Below are 17,396 nucleotides of genomic sequence, written 5' to 3' on the forward strand. Positions count from 1 at the left end.
TTAGTATTATTCCAAGTTGACAGGCAAGGTTAAATTAAGCAGCCCAAGCTTATGCAGTCAGTGAGAGGTGGAGTGGCCACTAAACTGACCAAACTAAACTGGGATGCAGGCAAAGTCCTATACTAGGATCCAGAGAGACAGCTGCACAAGTGCAGGCTGCTTTAGAAAGAGGCCAGGAGGTGTGGTGTGCGGGGGCCTGTGTTCTTACGTGCCTACACGTGAGGAAGCCCAGGGATGTCAGCTGACTTTGGGAAGGAAAGGAGCTGACAGTGGAGGCCAGAATCCTTGCCTGTACCCTGAGTCAGTGTCATTTCATTGTCAAAACGAAGGTTTTACAGAAAAGAAACTGACTCACAGGTGTAGAGAAGGAACTAGGGGTTACCAGTGGCAAGAGGGAAGCAGGAGGGGCAAGATGGAGGTGGAGGATTAAGCGGTACAAACTACCAGGTATAAAATAAGCTACACGGATATATTGTGCAACATGGGGAATACAGCCAGTATTCTGTAATAACTATAAACGGAGTATAACCTTTAAAAATTGTGAATTACTGTATTGTATACTTGTAACATACAATATTGTACATCAACTATACTTCAATTTAAAAAATATATTGTAAAAACACAAATCTTTTTTAAAAATGAAGATTTTTAGGGCTGAACTCAAAAAGGCACAGCTAAGAAATTGACAGCTTGTTATTAATTATTTATTTAATAATTGATTGATATGTGCCAGATCTCTGATAGTGCTGGACAGACACAGTGCTGAACAAAGCAACGTCCCTACCCTTGTGGAGTTGACCCTGCAATGAGGGAAAATAGCTCATACACCAGCAAGCCCACATCAACCATGTCAGGTGGTGATCAGTCAGATGGAGAACAGAAAGAGGGTAAATGGGATTAAGAGTGTTGGGGTTTCTGTTTTACAAAATATGGTCAGAAATGGACTCCTTGACAAGAGTGACTTTTGAGCAGGAACCTGAAAGAAGGGAGGCGGCGGGAGTTATGGATACCTGGGGAAAGAGCACCCTGGGCAGAGGGCAGAGGAAACACACAGTCCTCGCATCATGCACTGCTGACTTAGCTGACGACACAGGCTGTGAGGACAGTGATTCACTATATTGGATGAAAGATACCAAATCTGAAGAATCTTGAAATGCTGGAGAGCTGGACCATGCTGAATAATCAACTAATCAGGACAAAAATCTAAGGTCTTGATCTTGATTACAAGGAGGTAACTGCACAAGAATGGGATGTGTAGGTCGGGGTTTAGTGACCACATGGTAAATGGATGGGAACTTTTCCAGCCAACACCTTGGCCTCCCCAAAATGAAGGACTAGGGGACATCAGCTGGGGGTCAACTGGAGGGACAGTTTTGTGTCCAAGGGGAGGAACCAAGACAAAGTAACTTGGTAAAAAGTTACACATTCTCTCTAGAAGCTCTGAGCCAGACTCCTACTCAAATTCCTACTTGATTAACTGTGATAAAAAGTGATATAATAATATATATCAAGAGCCAAAAAACTATTCGTTACAGAACCTGGGGTCTCTATCCCATGGCAATGATCTAAAATATAGAAACACAATGTCTGTTTTGTCACAGCTATAGTCTCACAGACTACAACATGCCTTGTACATAGTAGACTTAGTAACTATTTGTTGAAAATAAATGAAAAGCTTTTCTTTATAAAAATTATTTATAATATTAATTTGCCTAAATATTCCATAATAGGCTATTGCTTAAGTAAACTATGATCCATTCGTTCATTGGATTTAACTCCAAAACCAAACTGAACTTAAATTTAAACTTAAAAGGCAAACAGATGGCTTATGTGTTTGTAAAACCAGAATTAAGATCTATCCTATAACGTAGTTAGATCTGAAATGGACAGTCATCACTCTCATTCTAAAGATAAGGGGCTTACAAAGCCACATTGTGACTTTTTGACCTTTTTAAGCTACATGATATGTATGTGATAAAAATGCTTTGGGTAATAAATGTTACCTATTATCTGCTGAACAATTCTGTCATGTGTTGGCAAATGATTTCCAGAGCTTTAGAAAAATAGATGTGGAAACAATGCTAGTTCCAATGAAAGAAAGCAGGAGACCAATGAATGCCAGCAAACAAGCGGGTAGGACCAGAAATTCCGGCAGCGGTCATCCGTCAATTTGGAAAACATTTATCAACTGGACGGTGTGCCAAGCCTTGGTGAGGCCGTGGGAATAGAGAGATGGCTGCCGCCCAGACTTCTGCCTCTTTGCAGAATCTTGCAGGGAAACAGGGATTTAACACATCAGGGCTACACAGTGTGTGAAGAACTAGAATGTAGCAAGTGTTTGAGGGCTGGGGTAGGGGGCAGGGACAGAGATTCTAAATGGGATAAAAGCAGGACGTGAACATGAGGAAACAGGAGATGGCGTGTGAACGGCTGAGGTCTGGATGAGGGTCTGTGAGCTGATGAAACGGGTGTGATCCCTGACGACCTAGAAAGGCTTTTAGAAGGTCAAATAGTCACTTTCTGTCTGTCTCTCCCGCACATCTGCCCCTGGAGCTACAAGAGATGCTGAATGGAGAAAAAGGCACAGACTGCAGATGTTTTAATCCCTGCTCACTGTCATTCACTGGCTCTGTGCCTTCTGTCATATTTCTAATTCAGTGTTACCTTCCCCAGAAGATGGTGATGATAACAGTGGCTACCCCATGGGATGGGTCTGAGACTGACAGGAAATTAATATTTATTTATTGTTGTGACAAATATTTACTGAGCGCCTGTTGTGTGGCAGACCTGCACCAAGCACTGGTTGTGCAGTCATGAAAGAACAGACAGTCCCTGTTCTGGTGGAACGTACAGCCTGGAGGGAAAGAATGAACATAAATAGAGCATGTAGACCCGTTAGTACCCAGAGGTGATAGTCGCGGTTTCCTCCATCTGTCCATTCCCTGGGGTGTAGAGGCTTGGTCAAGATCTAATCTGAACCCCGTTTTCTGTGAAGCGGCTGTGTGGGAGAAGGTCACAGAGCCAGTAATGGAGCCCAGCCAAACATCTAGCACCCACATGGGACAGAGTTTTGTTTTTATTTACTAGGTATCCTGTATCCACTAAAAATTTTCATTTTCCTTTATAGCCTTCCCAATCATATTCCAGTGAAGATAGAAAGAATTAAAGCAGCCTGGCTCTTCCCTCACTTGGTAGAGCTGGACAGACAGCTGGTGAGCTGCACCTAAGATGAGATGTCTTATTTACAACTATAGAGAGATGGGGTTTGTGATTCGCTGGACACAGATATGTGGAAAAGGCACCCTGGCTGCTAGCTCAGAAGGAAGAGATGCTGACGAAGGGTCAGTCCATCATGTCCAGGCACTATGTTGGCATTTTACATAAATTATCTCATCTGATACTCAAAACAATCTTTATCATGTCTACTTTAGAGATGAAAAGACCTAAGGTTCAGAGAAGTGAAGTGAGTTCTTCACTTAGCTGGTAGAGGCAGAATTTGAGCCCGGGTCTGCTAACTCAAAACCTATGTTCTCTCCAGACGCCCACTGAACATTCTAAATAGAAAAGCTAAGCTGGAATTGGAAGAATAATGAGATACATGGTCCTTTTTAGGAGGAAGATCAGCCTAAAAATAGTAATGCTTTCTACTGTCATAATAAACTGTGTGCCCACCACTGACACTGTCAAGTTCTACATGACCACCTCAAGAAAGAGAGGAGATAATATACACGTATGTGTGTGTTTATATACACTTAAAATCTGGAAGGAAATATACCAATGATAATGATGATTATCTCTGGACTATAAGGTAACAAATTTTATTTCTTCTCTATCCTTCTCTGTATTTATCCTTTTCTGTATTTTTCATCACAAAACAAGGGGTGTGTCCTATTAAGAGGAATGATGTTCAAGTCCTGATCAGGCATCTGGTTCCCAGACTCAGGGCTCGCCTGCTTGGAAAGAAACTTTTCGTCCTTTTTGGTAGCAGGCAGCAGAGACCAGGGCTGTGGCAGCTTGAGGACCCAGTGTCCATCTCAGGCACTCATGTGCCACGCTGCTTCTCACTCTTCTTACAAGTGATTTTAAAAAGCAATTAAAAAAAGAAAACTGAGTGTTGAACAATAGGTACTGATGTTGCTTTTAATCTAGTTTAGTACTCCTTTTTTTTTTTTCAGTGGAGGTACCAGGGATTGAACCCAGGATCTCATGCATGCTAAGCATATGCTCTACCACTGAGCTATACCCACTCCAATGTTGCTTTTTGATGGTTCTTTTAGGATCACAGCTCACAGAGGCATTTTACAGCAAGTGGGTTCCTAAAGGGAAGAAGCCAGCATGGCATGTCATCTACTCCCTGGTTTGTTTGGTCATTCATTTATTCCTTCCTTCATTTGTCTAAAAAACTATTTACTGCGCCTCACTGGGCTCTATGCACTGGTCAAAATAGATTAAAACATTGAAATAGAGCAAATTTTAAAATAGAGGAAAGAGTAGAGTGCTTTTCACACAAACCCTATATCTTCACCCCTCTTCCACCTGCAAACTTCAACCACCCAAAGAGATAACTCGAATATTATTGTCTTAAGAAGACACACAGATGACCAACAAGCACAGGAAAAGATGCTCAACACTGCTTATTAGAGAAATGCAAATCAAAACTACAATGAGATACCACCTCACACTAGTCAGAATGGCCATTATCAAAAAGTCTACAAATAATAAATGCTGGAGAGGGTGTCGAGAAAAGAGAACCCGCCTACACTGTTGGTGGTAATGTAAACTGGTGCAGCCATTATGGAAAACAGTCTGGAGGTTTCTTTAAAAACTAAAAATAGAACTACCACATCATCCAGCAATCCCACTCCTGGGCATATATCCAGAAAAGATAAAAACTCCAATTGGAAAAGATACATGCACCCCAATGTTCAAAGCAGCACTATTTACAATAGCCAAGACAGGGAAGCAACCTAAGTGTCCATCGACGGATGACTAGATAAAGAAGATGTGATAAATATATACACAATGGAATACTACTCGCCACAAAAATGAATGAAATAATGCCATTCGCAGCAACATGGATGGACCTAGAGATTATCGTACTAAGTGAAGTCAGTCAGATGGAGAAAGACATATTAAATGGTATCATTTATATGTGGAATCTAAAAAAGAAAAGATACAAATGAGCTTATTTACAAAAAAGAAATAGACTTACAGACATACAAAACAAACTACGGTTACCAAACGGGAAGCAGAGGGGAGGGATAAATTAGCAGTTTGGGATTAACAGATACACACTACTGTATATAAAACAAACAACAAGGACCTACTGTATAGCACAGGGACCTATATGCAGTATCTTGTAATAACCTATAATGGAAAAGAATCTGAGAAAGAATATATATGTATATATGTATTAACTTAATCACTTTGCTGTACACCTAAAACTAACACATTAAATCAACTATATTTCAATTTTTTAAAAGTTGTCTCTCTAGAAATGTCTTTTCTCCCAAATCAGCACCCACTCCTCACTTCCTGCAAATGATTGCTTTCTTGTTTGCACACGTGCAGCAATTACAGCACTTAGTACGCTGCAATACAATTCTTTCTATACAAGTCTATGTCACAGGTAGGAAAGTATAGCATCGCCCTAAAGAGAATAAACCACCCCAATACCATGGAAATAAATATCCAGGCCCTCCCATAACCCATTTTGTGCTCCCCCAGTGTACCTAGCCTACCAGGGTTGAGAAGTTCTGCTGCAGATCTTGACCTCCTAATACCAGGGACCAGGCCTTAATGATTTATCTCAATATGCTCAGAGCCTAGTATGTTGCCTTTTCCACAGCTGGTAATTAGTGCTTTTACTTGTTCATCTCAGTGAATACTTACTGAGTGTCCACCATGTGCTGGCACATTGCTAGCTGACAGAAATACACTAGTGAACAAAATAGTATGGTTTTGCCTTATAATTTGGTGAGGCAGAGCAATATTAAACAAATAACCCTACAAACAAATATATAATTAGAAGTGGTAATAATCACTGTGAAGGAAAAGTACAGAGTGCTATGAATGCTATGGAAATATTTGAATAAACAAATGAAAGAAAACACTGTCTATTTTATACTGTAATCTCTATTACATTAGAAAGATATATTCTATAGAAAAGAGAACATTGTGGGCTCTCTCAGGATAGATTAAGAATCCCATGAGACAGTCTAAATCTCATGTTCATGCTCCTGTGGTGAGTCCTAAGACCTCATTAGTTTTCTGTGGTCCTATCTCACAAGTGACTCATTTTGAACTTACTGACAGGCAACTAAAATCCCTGAGATACTTTCGGTGTTGTATGTTTAATGTGCTGCCATAAATCCAAATCTCTCATCCTGTCCATGTGCAATTGGTTATTTGGATCTAAGTAAGTGACTTTCTGGGCTCCTCCATTAGCTCTCATCTTGCTAGAGTTGGTCTATCAATTGGACCTGCCCAAACCCTGTCATGCCCAGTCCTGATACGGGAATATGTTTCCTGTGGCTACTCTGATGGAATACCCATATTCAGGTTGTTGAAAGGAGTGTTGTGTGAAAATTTTGGGAGGGACTCAGGGGTGGGAATCACCTTTGAAACACACATCAAAACCACAAAAATGTCCATATCCTTTGCATTTGTAATTACCCTTCTGGGAATCTCTTCTAGCAAAATAATACCAAATAAGGGGAAACATTTTATGCAAGAAACAGCTTTTACTCCATTAATCATCGTAATGAATAGCAGATCGAAAAATTTTAATATCTTATCAGGGTCATGATTAAGCTTAGGTAAGTGTAACATGAGGAAGTTTTCCTATAAACTGGGAGAGAATTCCTAGGAACAGGCTGGCCATGGCATTTTATTTTCGGAAAAGTGTGTTGAGAACCCTTTTAGCTTCTCCCGTGGCTCAGAACCCATTAGGTGCTAATAAATATTTATTGTTAATAAAGAAATGATGAAAATAGTTTATGAACAGGTGACTAAGAATATGGAATAATTAGTTATTAAAAGATACTTGTTTGTACGGTATTGATAAGGAACCTTCTCAGGAAAACACGTCTTTATAATGAGGCTTTCTTCCTTTGATTGGCAGACTACTACCTAAACTACTTGATGCATATGGGCCTTAAATTAAAACTGCTTTGTAAAGCAATCGTATTCTAAATTAGCAGCTTGAATTTTAGTACAAGTACTATGCTTAAAATTCTGCCAAATTTGAGTGCTGAGTCTGTGAGGGGGTGTGGTTTGAGGTGCTAGGGGTACAGCAGCAAACAAGATGGACCAAAAGCCCTGCCTCGTGGAACTTACAATTTAGTGGTGGGGGCAAATATACTCAAGTCAACAAGTAAAAGAGATAGCATGTCAGGTGGCAATAAAGGTAACAGGAAAAAAGGGAGGAGAGGGATAGGGAATTTAGCTCAGGGGTAGAAGGGGGAATGAAGTTTCAAATAGGCGATGGGGTGCCCCCCGCCCCCTCCAGGACATCTGAGCCAAGACCTGAAGGAGGAGGGAGAAAGAGCCAAGAAGCTGGCTGGGCCAGGAGCATTCCAGGGAGCAATGCGTTTCCAGCAATATAACTTGAAAGGATTGGTGGATTACTTCTGGACAGGCAGTCTAGCTGCTGCATTCCTTGTCACTTTCAATTAACCATGAGTACACCCAGCTAGCTCATCAAAGAGACTCCCCTGCCTCTCCCTTCTGGCAGCCGGGGACGGATACCCGGGTTGGTGCCAAAGCCGCCACGCTGGACCAGCCGCCACCGCTGGAAGCAGAGGAGGCAGCCCCACCCCCTCCTCCTTGGGTCTCTGCCGGTGGTGAGAGCTGTAACCCTTACCCTCCCTGTCCCCAGCAGCCCCATTCCCTGCCCACTTCGTCTAAAGGGGCATTAACGTTTACTATTGCTCCTTTTGTACCTGGTGAGGCTGTGCTCTGAGGAAGGGCGCTCTCATTTAGAAGCAAAATCACCCACTCTTGGAGTCCTTTGAATGCAAAGAATGTCATCTTTCAAATTTTAAAAAGTATTAGGATTCTGTTGTGGATGCTAAGTCCTCGAAGCTGTTATATTTGGAGTGAGGGTGTTAACAAAGAAGTATATCTGAATATTTGTTCATTGCTATGTATATCTAAATTACATTGGCACTTGTAGTTTCTGATCACCTGCTCCTGCTCTAACTGATGACTTGCTGACTCTTTGCCAAGCCTGTGGATAATAAAGCACAATTACAAGGAGGATGCTGTAAACTCCATGAGGGCAGGACTGTATCTGTTTTTCTCACCATTATATCCTCAGAGCCTACCTTAGTGCCCAGCACATAGGAGACACTCAGTAAATGCTGATGAATAAATGCATGACTCCACAGATGACAGCTTCGGTGCAGAGAGGAAAGACTTTTATGCTAGAGTGGGAGGGGGCAAGCATTGAGACCACAAAGTCTGAAGTTGGAGAGGTAAGATGGAGCATGAGCTATGATTCCTCCCCCTCTGAGATCCTGGGCACCCAAGGGAAGTGTACATTTAAGCCCAAGGGCAGGGGAGGGGTGGGGAGATGAGTGTGAGAAAAATCACTGGCACAGGGCCCCTTCTGCTCCCAACCACCCACACCTCCCCACCCCCGCCAAACCCCCACAGGTGTTGGATTACTTTGGTCAATTTACTTAGCCCCTTGGAGACTAAGTTTCATCACCTGTAAAACGGGGATAATTCTGACTTTACAGGATTGCTGTGAAAATTAAGTAGGCTAATGAATACAGAGCCCTTGGCACAGAGACTACTACGATAAACAAGCCATGATAGACCCTTACTGTTTCACTGATGTGAACACTGAGGAGCAACGTACGTGGCTGGGAGCCGGGATCTGGAGCCAGGCTGCCAGGGCTGGAAGGTATCACTTATAGGAGAAAGGTCTTAAGAAAGTTACTGAATTGCTCTGTGAAACAATCTCCTCATCTGTGAAAAAGAGGACAAGGATGCTTATCTTACAGTACTGCTCTGAGGATTAAGTCACTTAATAAATGTAAACCACTTAGAACAGTACTGGCAAACCAGCCTTATCACTGTGGCTTGGCGTTTTTCCTGTGTGTTTCCCACTTCCATCCCTCTAGGGCTCTAACGACAGATATGTTGATGGGATGATGGGGGAGTTCATGTTGGATGGCCTGGGTCCACGTCTCATTTCAATACTGGTTCTGAAACTCACATGTGCATTGGATTCCCCCTGAGGGCTTGCTGAAACACAGGTCGTGGGAGCCCCACCCTCAGAGCTTCTGATTCAGTAGGTCTGGGTGGGGCTTGAGATGTGGTATTTCAAACAAGTTCCCAGATGGTGTGGATGCTGCTGATCCAGAGACCACACTCTTGAGAACCACTGGGATGTAACAAGAAAGGATGTCAGAAGCTCCAAAAGAAGAAGGATGCACAGAGAGATAGGAGTCTTGGAACCATCCCAAAAAGGACTGAGTTATAGGCACTAGCAGAAAGAATAATTTGTTCATTTACTCATTCAACAAACATTTACTCACTGCCCGCTGTGAGCAGGGTCCTGTATTCAACTAGTTACAAGGACCAAGATTTAGCCAAACAGTGAGTTAGAGAGAACTACCAATTTAATGAATTAAGACAGACAACATCAAGAAGCCATGTCCCCACTGGCCCAGCTCAGGCATTATTTTTGTGTGTGTGTTAGAATATATATAACATGAAATGTACCATTTTAACCATTTTACCATTTTAACAGACACAGTCCATGGCATTAGGTATATATGTTGTACAAGCATCATCACCTCTACCTGTAGAACTTTTTTCATCTTCTCAAACTGAAACGCTGTACCTGTTCATCAATAATTCCCTATTCCCCTCTCCCCCACAGGCCCTGGCAACCACCACTCTACTTTTTATGAATTTGACTCTGTAGCTCATACAAGTGGCATAAGACAATATTTGTGTTTTGTGCCTACTTATTTCACTTAGCATAATGTCTTCAAGGGTCATCCATGTTACAGCATGTGTCAGAATTTCCTTCCTTTTTAAGGATGGATAATATTCCATTTTAGGTATGCACCACATTTTGTTTATCCATTCATCCATCAAGGGATGTTTGGGTTGTTTCTGCCTTGTGAATAGTGCTGCTATGAACATAGGTGTCCATGTATCTGTTCCAGCCCCTGCTTTCAACTCATTTGGGTATATACATTCAAGCACCATTTTAAAGCAGATCAGTTTTGTTTGAGTGAACATTAAGGTCACACTCCCCATCTCCCACCTGCTACCTTTTCCCTTGTTAGAACTTTACCCCTCCTGTCAGTCAGGTACCCAGAACTCTCAACTGCCTGAATCTCATAAATCACCCACACCTCCAGGTAAGGTAGCACAATAAGAACAAGGAGAATATATTTTAGTGCTTTATGGGCTGAATGCATGCATGAATCTGCCTTTCCCTATAATGACAACCGTGCTGATGAACTATCCAAACACCCCGATGCCGGGAGCTTGTTCAGTGCTATAGGAAAGCCATTTGGTTGCTGGGATCAGACACCTGATAGAGAAGCCTGGCCTATTTACTAGCCCTTTAGGCACGTGATTTAATCTTTCTAGTTTCAATTTTCTGACCTATAAAATAGAGATAATGATTCCTATCTACTTGGTTGTTTGGGGAATTAAACTAAGATAAAAGAAAACTAATTAAGGTAAACCAAGATAAGGTAAAGCACTTAACCCAGTGCCTGGCATATGATAAGTACCCCACAAATACTGGCCATCCTCAGTGTTGTTCCTGGGTAACGCCTTCAAATACATGCCAAGAAAGTTCCTGCCATCTAGGTCCATACGAGGACATGACAATGAGCATGGAATTGACAGTCCCACTAGGCTAGAATCCTAAACATTGGAGATTTTATTTTTAAATCACAGGATTCAAAGTTATAATCTAGTCACAAAGGGTTAAAAGATGTCTTTGGATGGGGAAGATTATTTTAGGGGGCAGGGTCCTCTGTGGAACCCACAAATTATACCAGAGGCCCCAGCAGCCAGTTACAGGTGTTACGTTTTTTTCCTTGAGTTTTTTTTTTTCCCTCTGAGATTGCAAATGCCAGATAAAAATGGATTCCAGAACAATGGAAAATTGAGATGAGAAATGGTTACAGCAAATTTGGCCAGGCCTCCTCCTAGGATCGCCCCAGTCCTTCTGGGACATGTTCTGACAACTCACTGGCCTCTAAGCCTCTGAAAGGGGGTGATGTTCCCGCCATTTCCCTTGGAAGAATATTCCACGGTGAAATATGACTCACTGTCAGGGCCCTTGCCTTTGTGATTCCCTTTCTTCTCCTGACCCACTTTCGTCTTGCTGTGCCCTTTTGTACAAAGTCAAACGAAGCCTCCCCTGGAGGAAGCGGCTCTGCGCAGACTGACATTTAAAGACCATTACCACCTCTTAAACTCGGCCCTGTTCATTTGGCCAAGCAAAGCATGTTTAATTCTTTTAATCTTCCCTCATAAATCAATCTCTTCGTTCCCTTAATAGTCCTTCTCCTGTGCTTTGAACTCCCTCCAGTCTGGCCATCCTAAGCCCTTGTTCCCTGTACACTTGAGAATTGCCAGTCAATCACGAAATGGCTGCGCAGGAAAAGCAGTCGGGCCTCACCAGGGTTCTGGGCGCTCTTACCACGCCGGACTGTCTGCTGCCCAGAGGCGCCCAGAGCCCCAGGAAAGCCCTGCCTGGCGGCCTTCATGCAGACTGGAGGCATTTGCTGCCTGCTCCGTTTGGGTCTTTCCATGGACCTGGCCCGTCTGGCCCACGGTCAAGGGAACTGCACGGACGCCGCCTCAGACACTGGTTCCCCTCACCCCCCTCTACCTCCTCAGTACGTTCACCTTTCACTTGGCATCTACCCACCAGGGTGACAAGGGTCCCTGGCAAAGCCCAGAAGGGGTCTTACCTGGAAGGTCCCGGCGTGGTCTTCCTCCTTATCCCCCTCTCTGTTCTCTTTGAGGGCGATTAACGTGAATCCTCTGAAGTAGGAGGGAGGGGCAGCCGAAAGGGTCACTGGGGTGAGAGAAGAAAGCAGATGATAAGCCTAAGAATCAGCTGCCTTCCATTTGTCAAAATGAGAAACGTGAGTTCCCCATCAACATCGCACACCTGTGGATGGGAGGGGCGCGGACAGCGGGAAAGGCTCGTTCTGCTGAGTAGTGAACTTTCACCCTCTCCACCCAGTTCCCTCTCACATTTCAGAACCTTCAGGTGTTTACACCCTAACTGCAGTCTCACTTGGGAATTCTTGAATCCACCAAGACTGTGATAAGCTCTTACTCCCAGCAACCACAATTTGATAAAAATAGTCCCTTGTCAGCAACTCCAGTCTCAACAGTTATCTAATGTTACTCTTCCACAGATTGGCCCAAGAGAAATCCAGCTGCTCACAGCATAAACTCCTGTAGGATGTCCTTTGTGGCAGAGACTGCTGTGGGTTTTCCAAAACACGTTTCCTATTTCTTGTGGGTACTTAGCTAGAACACCTTCCCAGCCTCCCTTGACTGTGCCCCAGTCCTGCCAGTGGAAAGTGTGGACAGACATGACGCATGCTCCTTCCTGCCTGTGGCGCATGCAAACTTTCTACCTGATTCTCCATTCTCCCTCTCCCATCTCTGCCTGCTGAATGCAGGGGAGAGGACTCTGATGCCCCAGGAGAAGGACAGTAGAACTACAAGATGGAACCTGGGTTTCTGAATAACCACACAGATAATCACTCATGGACCAGAAATATCCATCTTATACTTTGCATAAAGTGGAAATAAACTGATATTGTGGGGGACTATTTGTTACAGCAGTTGAAGTTATGAGCCTACATTAAACTCTTCCTTCCCACATCTACCCAGAGAACTAGATATTCAAGGAAATCCAGCTCAAGGATCTTCTTAATGATGTTCACCCCTCTCTTTGTGTCTCCAATCTCCTGAGACGGAAATCCCTTCTTACAATTTTCACACTGGACTGCAATTCTCTTTTACCAGCCTCTCCACTGGACTATGAGTTAACACCGGAGAACTGGGTTTCAGTTCTCTTTGTACCATTATCACCTAGCACAAAGCCTGGCATCTAAGAGACTCATTTCAACTTTCTTGAAACTGATATAAATTGAGGTTTAAATTACGTTACTGCCTACATTAAAGCGCTAAGGTTCTTTAAACATAAAATGATAGACTATTAGAGCTATGCTAAGAACCCTCCATTTCAGCCTTCCAATTCCACAGATAGGAAACAAAGACACAGAAATCTCAACAGACACCCTCTAAGTAGAAAGACTACCCAGGGGCAGACTTAGGGCCCGGCCCCCTTCCCAGTTTAACACTCCACCCATTGTTATATATATATTGAATATATTTATCATAGTATGGGTATTCCACAAGTGTTGACTACATTTTCAAATTTTAAAAATTAATTCAGGGAACCTGTAATACTTCTGTGATTCTAATAAGCAACTCCCTGTTGGGGAGGGGTATTTAGTCTTCTAGTTTCAGTCCTAAAAATGAAACATCTCAAAAATCCAAAAATTAAAACCACCATCTGGGATAATAGCAGTGGTCCATGAACCACCGACAGGACATCTCAGAGAAGACTTGGAGACACAAAGACTGCCCATCTCCTGTTGTGATTGGTCAGCCCATCTCCTGTTGTGATTGGTCAGCTCATCCCACAAAAGTAAAGGAGCATTCCGATTGGCTACTGATGTCTGTAAGAGATCAGATAGAAAGGAAGAAAGGATGAGGAAAAAAAAGCACGAAGTAAAGAAGAGTAAGAAATGATGGTTATGAAGTCAGGAGAAAGAGCTGGGATCTCTGAGGCACAGACAGACAGCCCCACAGCAGTCTGAGGTTATCTAGGCTGGAGTGGGGTGGCCTTCAAGGTCATTCTACACAATTCTGGAGCAAGGGGACCAGAGGACAAGAAGTAGACGGAAAAGGTGCTCTGCCCAGATCGCCTTAAATTCCTCTTTACCATTGTAGTGTTTGTTGATTTTGTTTACTCTTTAAAAAACTAGCTCTTTGTTTGATTGATTTTTTCTATTTTTTTAAAATCTCTATTTTATTTATTTCCTCCCTGATCTTTACTATTTCTTTGCTTCTGCTGACTTTAGGCTTTGTTTGTTCTTCTTTTTCTAATCCCTTCAGGTGGTAGGTTAGACTGTTTATTTGAGATTTTTCTTGTATGGGGAGAGGGCCTGCATCACTACGTACTGCTGGAACGTGACCCTCGTGCTGATGTGCCTTTGCTGTGGCTAAGCCAGCACCTGTGGCTCATTCCTGTAGGACTGCTCCAGCTCAGGTCACTGGAGTCTGCTCTGCCTAAAATGAAAGGCTGAGCTCCCTTGCATCAGGTGAGGATGATTCTGAGGGGTACCTGACATCTCAAAATGGCCCTGCAGGAGCAGAGCTCACCTGGGGTCACAGCCTGGCAAGGCTTCTTCCTCCCCAGCTCACTTCTCCACTCCGTTATTGGCTTCCCCTGGGAGCACTTCTTTAACAAGTCACTTTCACCCAAATCCTCAGCTGAGGATTTGCTGTGGGTTAAATTGTGTCCTCCAAAAATAGATGTGAAAGTCTTAACTCCAGGTTCCTGGGAATGAGACCTTATTTGGAAACAGGGTCTTTTCAGATGGTATTAGTTAAGATGAGATCATCCTGGATTAAGGTGGCCCTAAATCCAAGATGGCCAATGTCCTTAGAAGAAGAGACTCAGAGACACAGGGAAGAACGCCAGGTGAGGACAAAGGCAGAGATTGGGGCAAGGCATCTGCAAGCCAACGCACAGCAAGGACTGTCACCAGAGGCTAGGAGAAACCCCCTCCAAGCCTCCAGAAGGACCCGACTCCAGTGATACATTGATTTCAGACTTTTAGCCTCCAGAACGGTGAGCAAATACATTTCTGTTGTTTTAAGCCACTGATTTGTGGTACTATACACAGAGTCCCTAGGAAATGAATATTTGTTTCCGGGGAACCCAACCTAAGACAGACAGTCAGCCTCTGCCGCACAGTCACTGCCTCAGGCTACAGCTCAAACTCCATAGCCTGAAAGGCCCGCAGACTCTGCCTCCCCGGGGAGCTTCACCAACCACATTTCCACTCCCCACCCCTCTACATTTCAGTCCTGGGACTCACTCCCTGGCAGTTTCCGGAAAAGCCATATTCATTTCACCCTACATTATTATTTATTTCCATACACTTTTCATACGGCTGGTATGTTCCACCTCCTCCTTCCCTGGCAAACTTCTTTAAAAATCAGCTAAATTTCACCTCGTCTGTGATGTTTCCTCTGACTTCCCCATCAAGACCTGGATGCTCTTTTTCCTTGGACCTTGTTAAGATTAAAAACATCTATACGAGTGGCATAAGATCAGCATTTACCTTAAAGCATCAGGGCAAAGCATAAATGAATTAATGCACGTAAAGTCCTCAAAATCATGGTTGGCTTATAACAGACACTTAATAAATATTAGCTCTTATAATTAGTGATGATCAATAAGGTAATGACCACATTAAATCATATTTAAAACATTTTTTTATTGAAGTATAGTTGACTTACAATGTGTTAGTTTCTGGTGTACAGCACAATGATTCAGTGATATATATATGTATGTTCTTTTTCATATTCTTTTTCATTATAGATTATTATAAGATATTCAATATAGTTCCTTGTGCTATACAGTATAAACTTGTTGTTTATCTATTTTATATATAGTAGTTCCTCTCTGCTAATCCCAAACTCCTAATTTATCCCCACCCCCTTTCCCCTTTGGTAACTGTAAGTTTGTTTTCTATGGGAGTCTGTTTCTGTTAGGTAAATAAGTTCATTTGTATCATTTTTTTAGATTCCACATGTAAGTGGTTATCATACAGTATTTTTCTTTCTCTTTCTGGGTTACTTCACTTAGTATGACAATCTCCATGTCTATCCATGTTGCTGCAAATGGCATTATTTCATTCTTTTTTATGGCTGAGTAGTATTCCTGTGTGTGTGTGTGTGTGTGTGTGTGTGTGTGTGTGTGTGTATCTCACATCTTCTTTATTCATTCATCTGTCAGTGGACACTTAAGTTGCTTCCCTGTCTTGACTATTGTAAATAGTGCTGCTATGAACATTAGGGTGCATGTATCTTTTTGAAACGTTAAATCATATTTTTTATTTTATTTATTTTTTAATTGAAGTATAGTTGATTTACAATGTTGTGTTAATTTCTGATGCACAGCATAACTCATATATACATATATATTCCTTATTATATTCTTTTTAGCCTATAATGAAAAAGAATATTAAATTATATTTTGCATGTAAGTATTTGTTTTCTTATTTGTAAGTCCTTCAAAGACAAGAACCACATGTGCAATTATATTTACTGAATCATGTTCATGGACTGGTAGTCTCAGCGTTGTAAAGTGGTCAGTCCTTCTTAAATTGATGTATATATTTGGTGCAATCCAAATTAAAATCCCAGCATGTTTTTGTGATATTGACAAGCCAATTCTAAAATTTACATGAAAATGCAAAGGGCCAAGAATATCTAAGACAATCTTGAGACAGAAGTGCAAGCTTGGATGGCTTATACTACCAGATATTAAGACTTACGCAGCTATAGAAATTAAGCCAGTTTACTATAACAAGAAAAAAAAATAGGCCAATTGAACAGTGTGAGGTCCAGATAAAATTCTACGAATATATGTAAACTTGGTTCACGTTAAAGAGGTACCACAGAGCAGTGAGGGAAGGGCGGAATTTTCAGTGAAAAGCTAGGACAGCTGGACAACCACATGTAAAGAGGTGACGTGGCCTTTACCTCACGTTATACACAAAATAAATTTCACATAGATTGTAGAGCCAGAAGTGAAAAGCAAAACAATAAAAGTCTTAGAAGTTGGCATAAGAGAAAACATGAGTGACCTTGGAGTAGGAGAGAGCTTTTAAACAGGACATTACACAAACACTGACAACAAAGAAGATATATAAATGGAGTGATATCAAAATTTTGCTGATCAAAAGACACTGTTAAGAAAAAGTAAGCCATAGTGTGGAAGGAGGTATTTGCACACCATATAACTAGAACATGACTTTTATCCAAAATATATAAAGAACTCTCTATAAGATCGATAAGAGAAAGATTAAGAAATAGGCAAAATACATGAACTAATACTTCACAAAAGAAGGTGCCCAAGTGGCCAATAAACAGACGAAAAGGCACTCAACGTCTTTAGTCAATGGAGAAATAAAAATTAAATCCACAGTAAAATACTACTGCATTTCCACCAGATTGACTAATCTTAAAAGGATTAACAACATAAATGTTGTCAACTAGAACTCTCATACACTATGAATATACTG

The 17,396-nt window shown here is 42.0% G+C and overlaps 1 protein-coding gene across 4 annotated transcripts in view; it reads right to left on the reverse strand.

The window, feature by feature from the left end:
• SPON1 (spondin 1) overlaps nucleotides 1-17,396 on the reverse strand; it is a 391,445-nt gene that overhangs the window by 210,835 nt on the left and 163,214 nt on the right. For all 4 annotated transcript variants that reach the window (XM_064492555.1, XM_031459977.2, XM_064492554.1 and 1 more), the window contains one exon: nucleotides 11,961-12,067. Coding sequence is in view for 3 of the 4 variants with exons in the window: in XM_031459977.2 (XP_031315837.1) it covers nucleotides 11,961-12,067 (107 nt within the window). In the remaining variant the exon portion in view is untranslated. The remainder of the gene's footprint in view (nucleotides 1-11,960; nucleotides 12,068-17,396) is intronic.

This window comes from Camelus dromedarius, chromosome 12, assembly GCF_036321535.1.
Source record: "Camelus dromedarius isolate mCamDro1 chromosome 12, mCamDro1.pat, whole genome shotgun sequence".
Classification (NCBI taxonomy): domain Eukaryota; kingdom Metazoa; phylum Chordata; class Mammalia; order Artiodactyla; family Camelidae; genus Camelus; species Camelus dromedarius.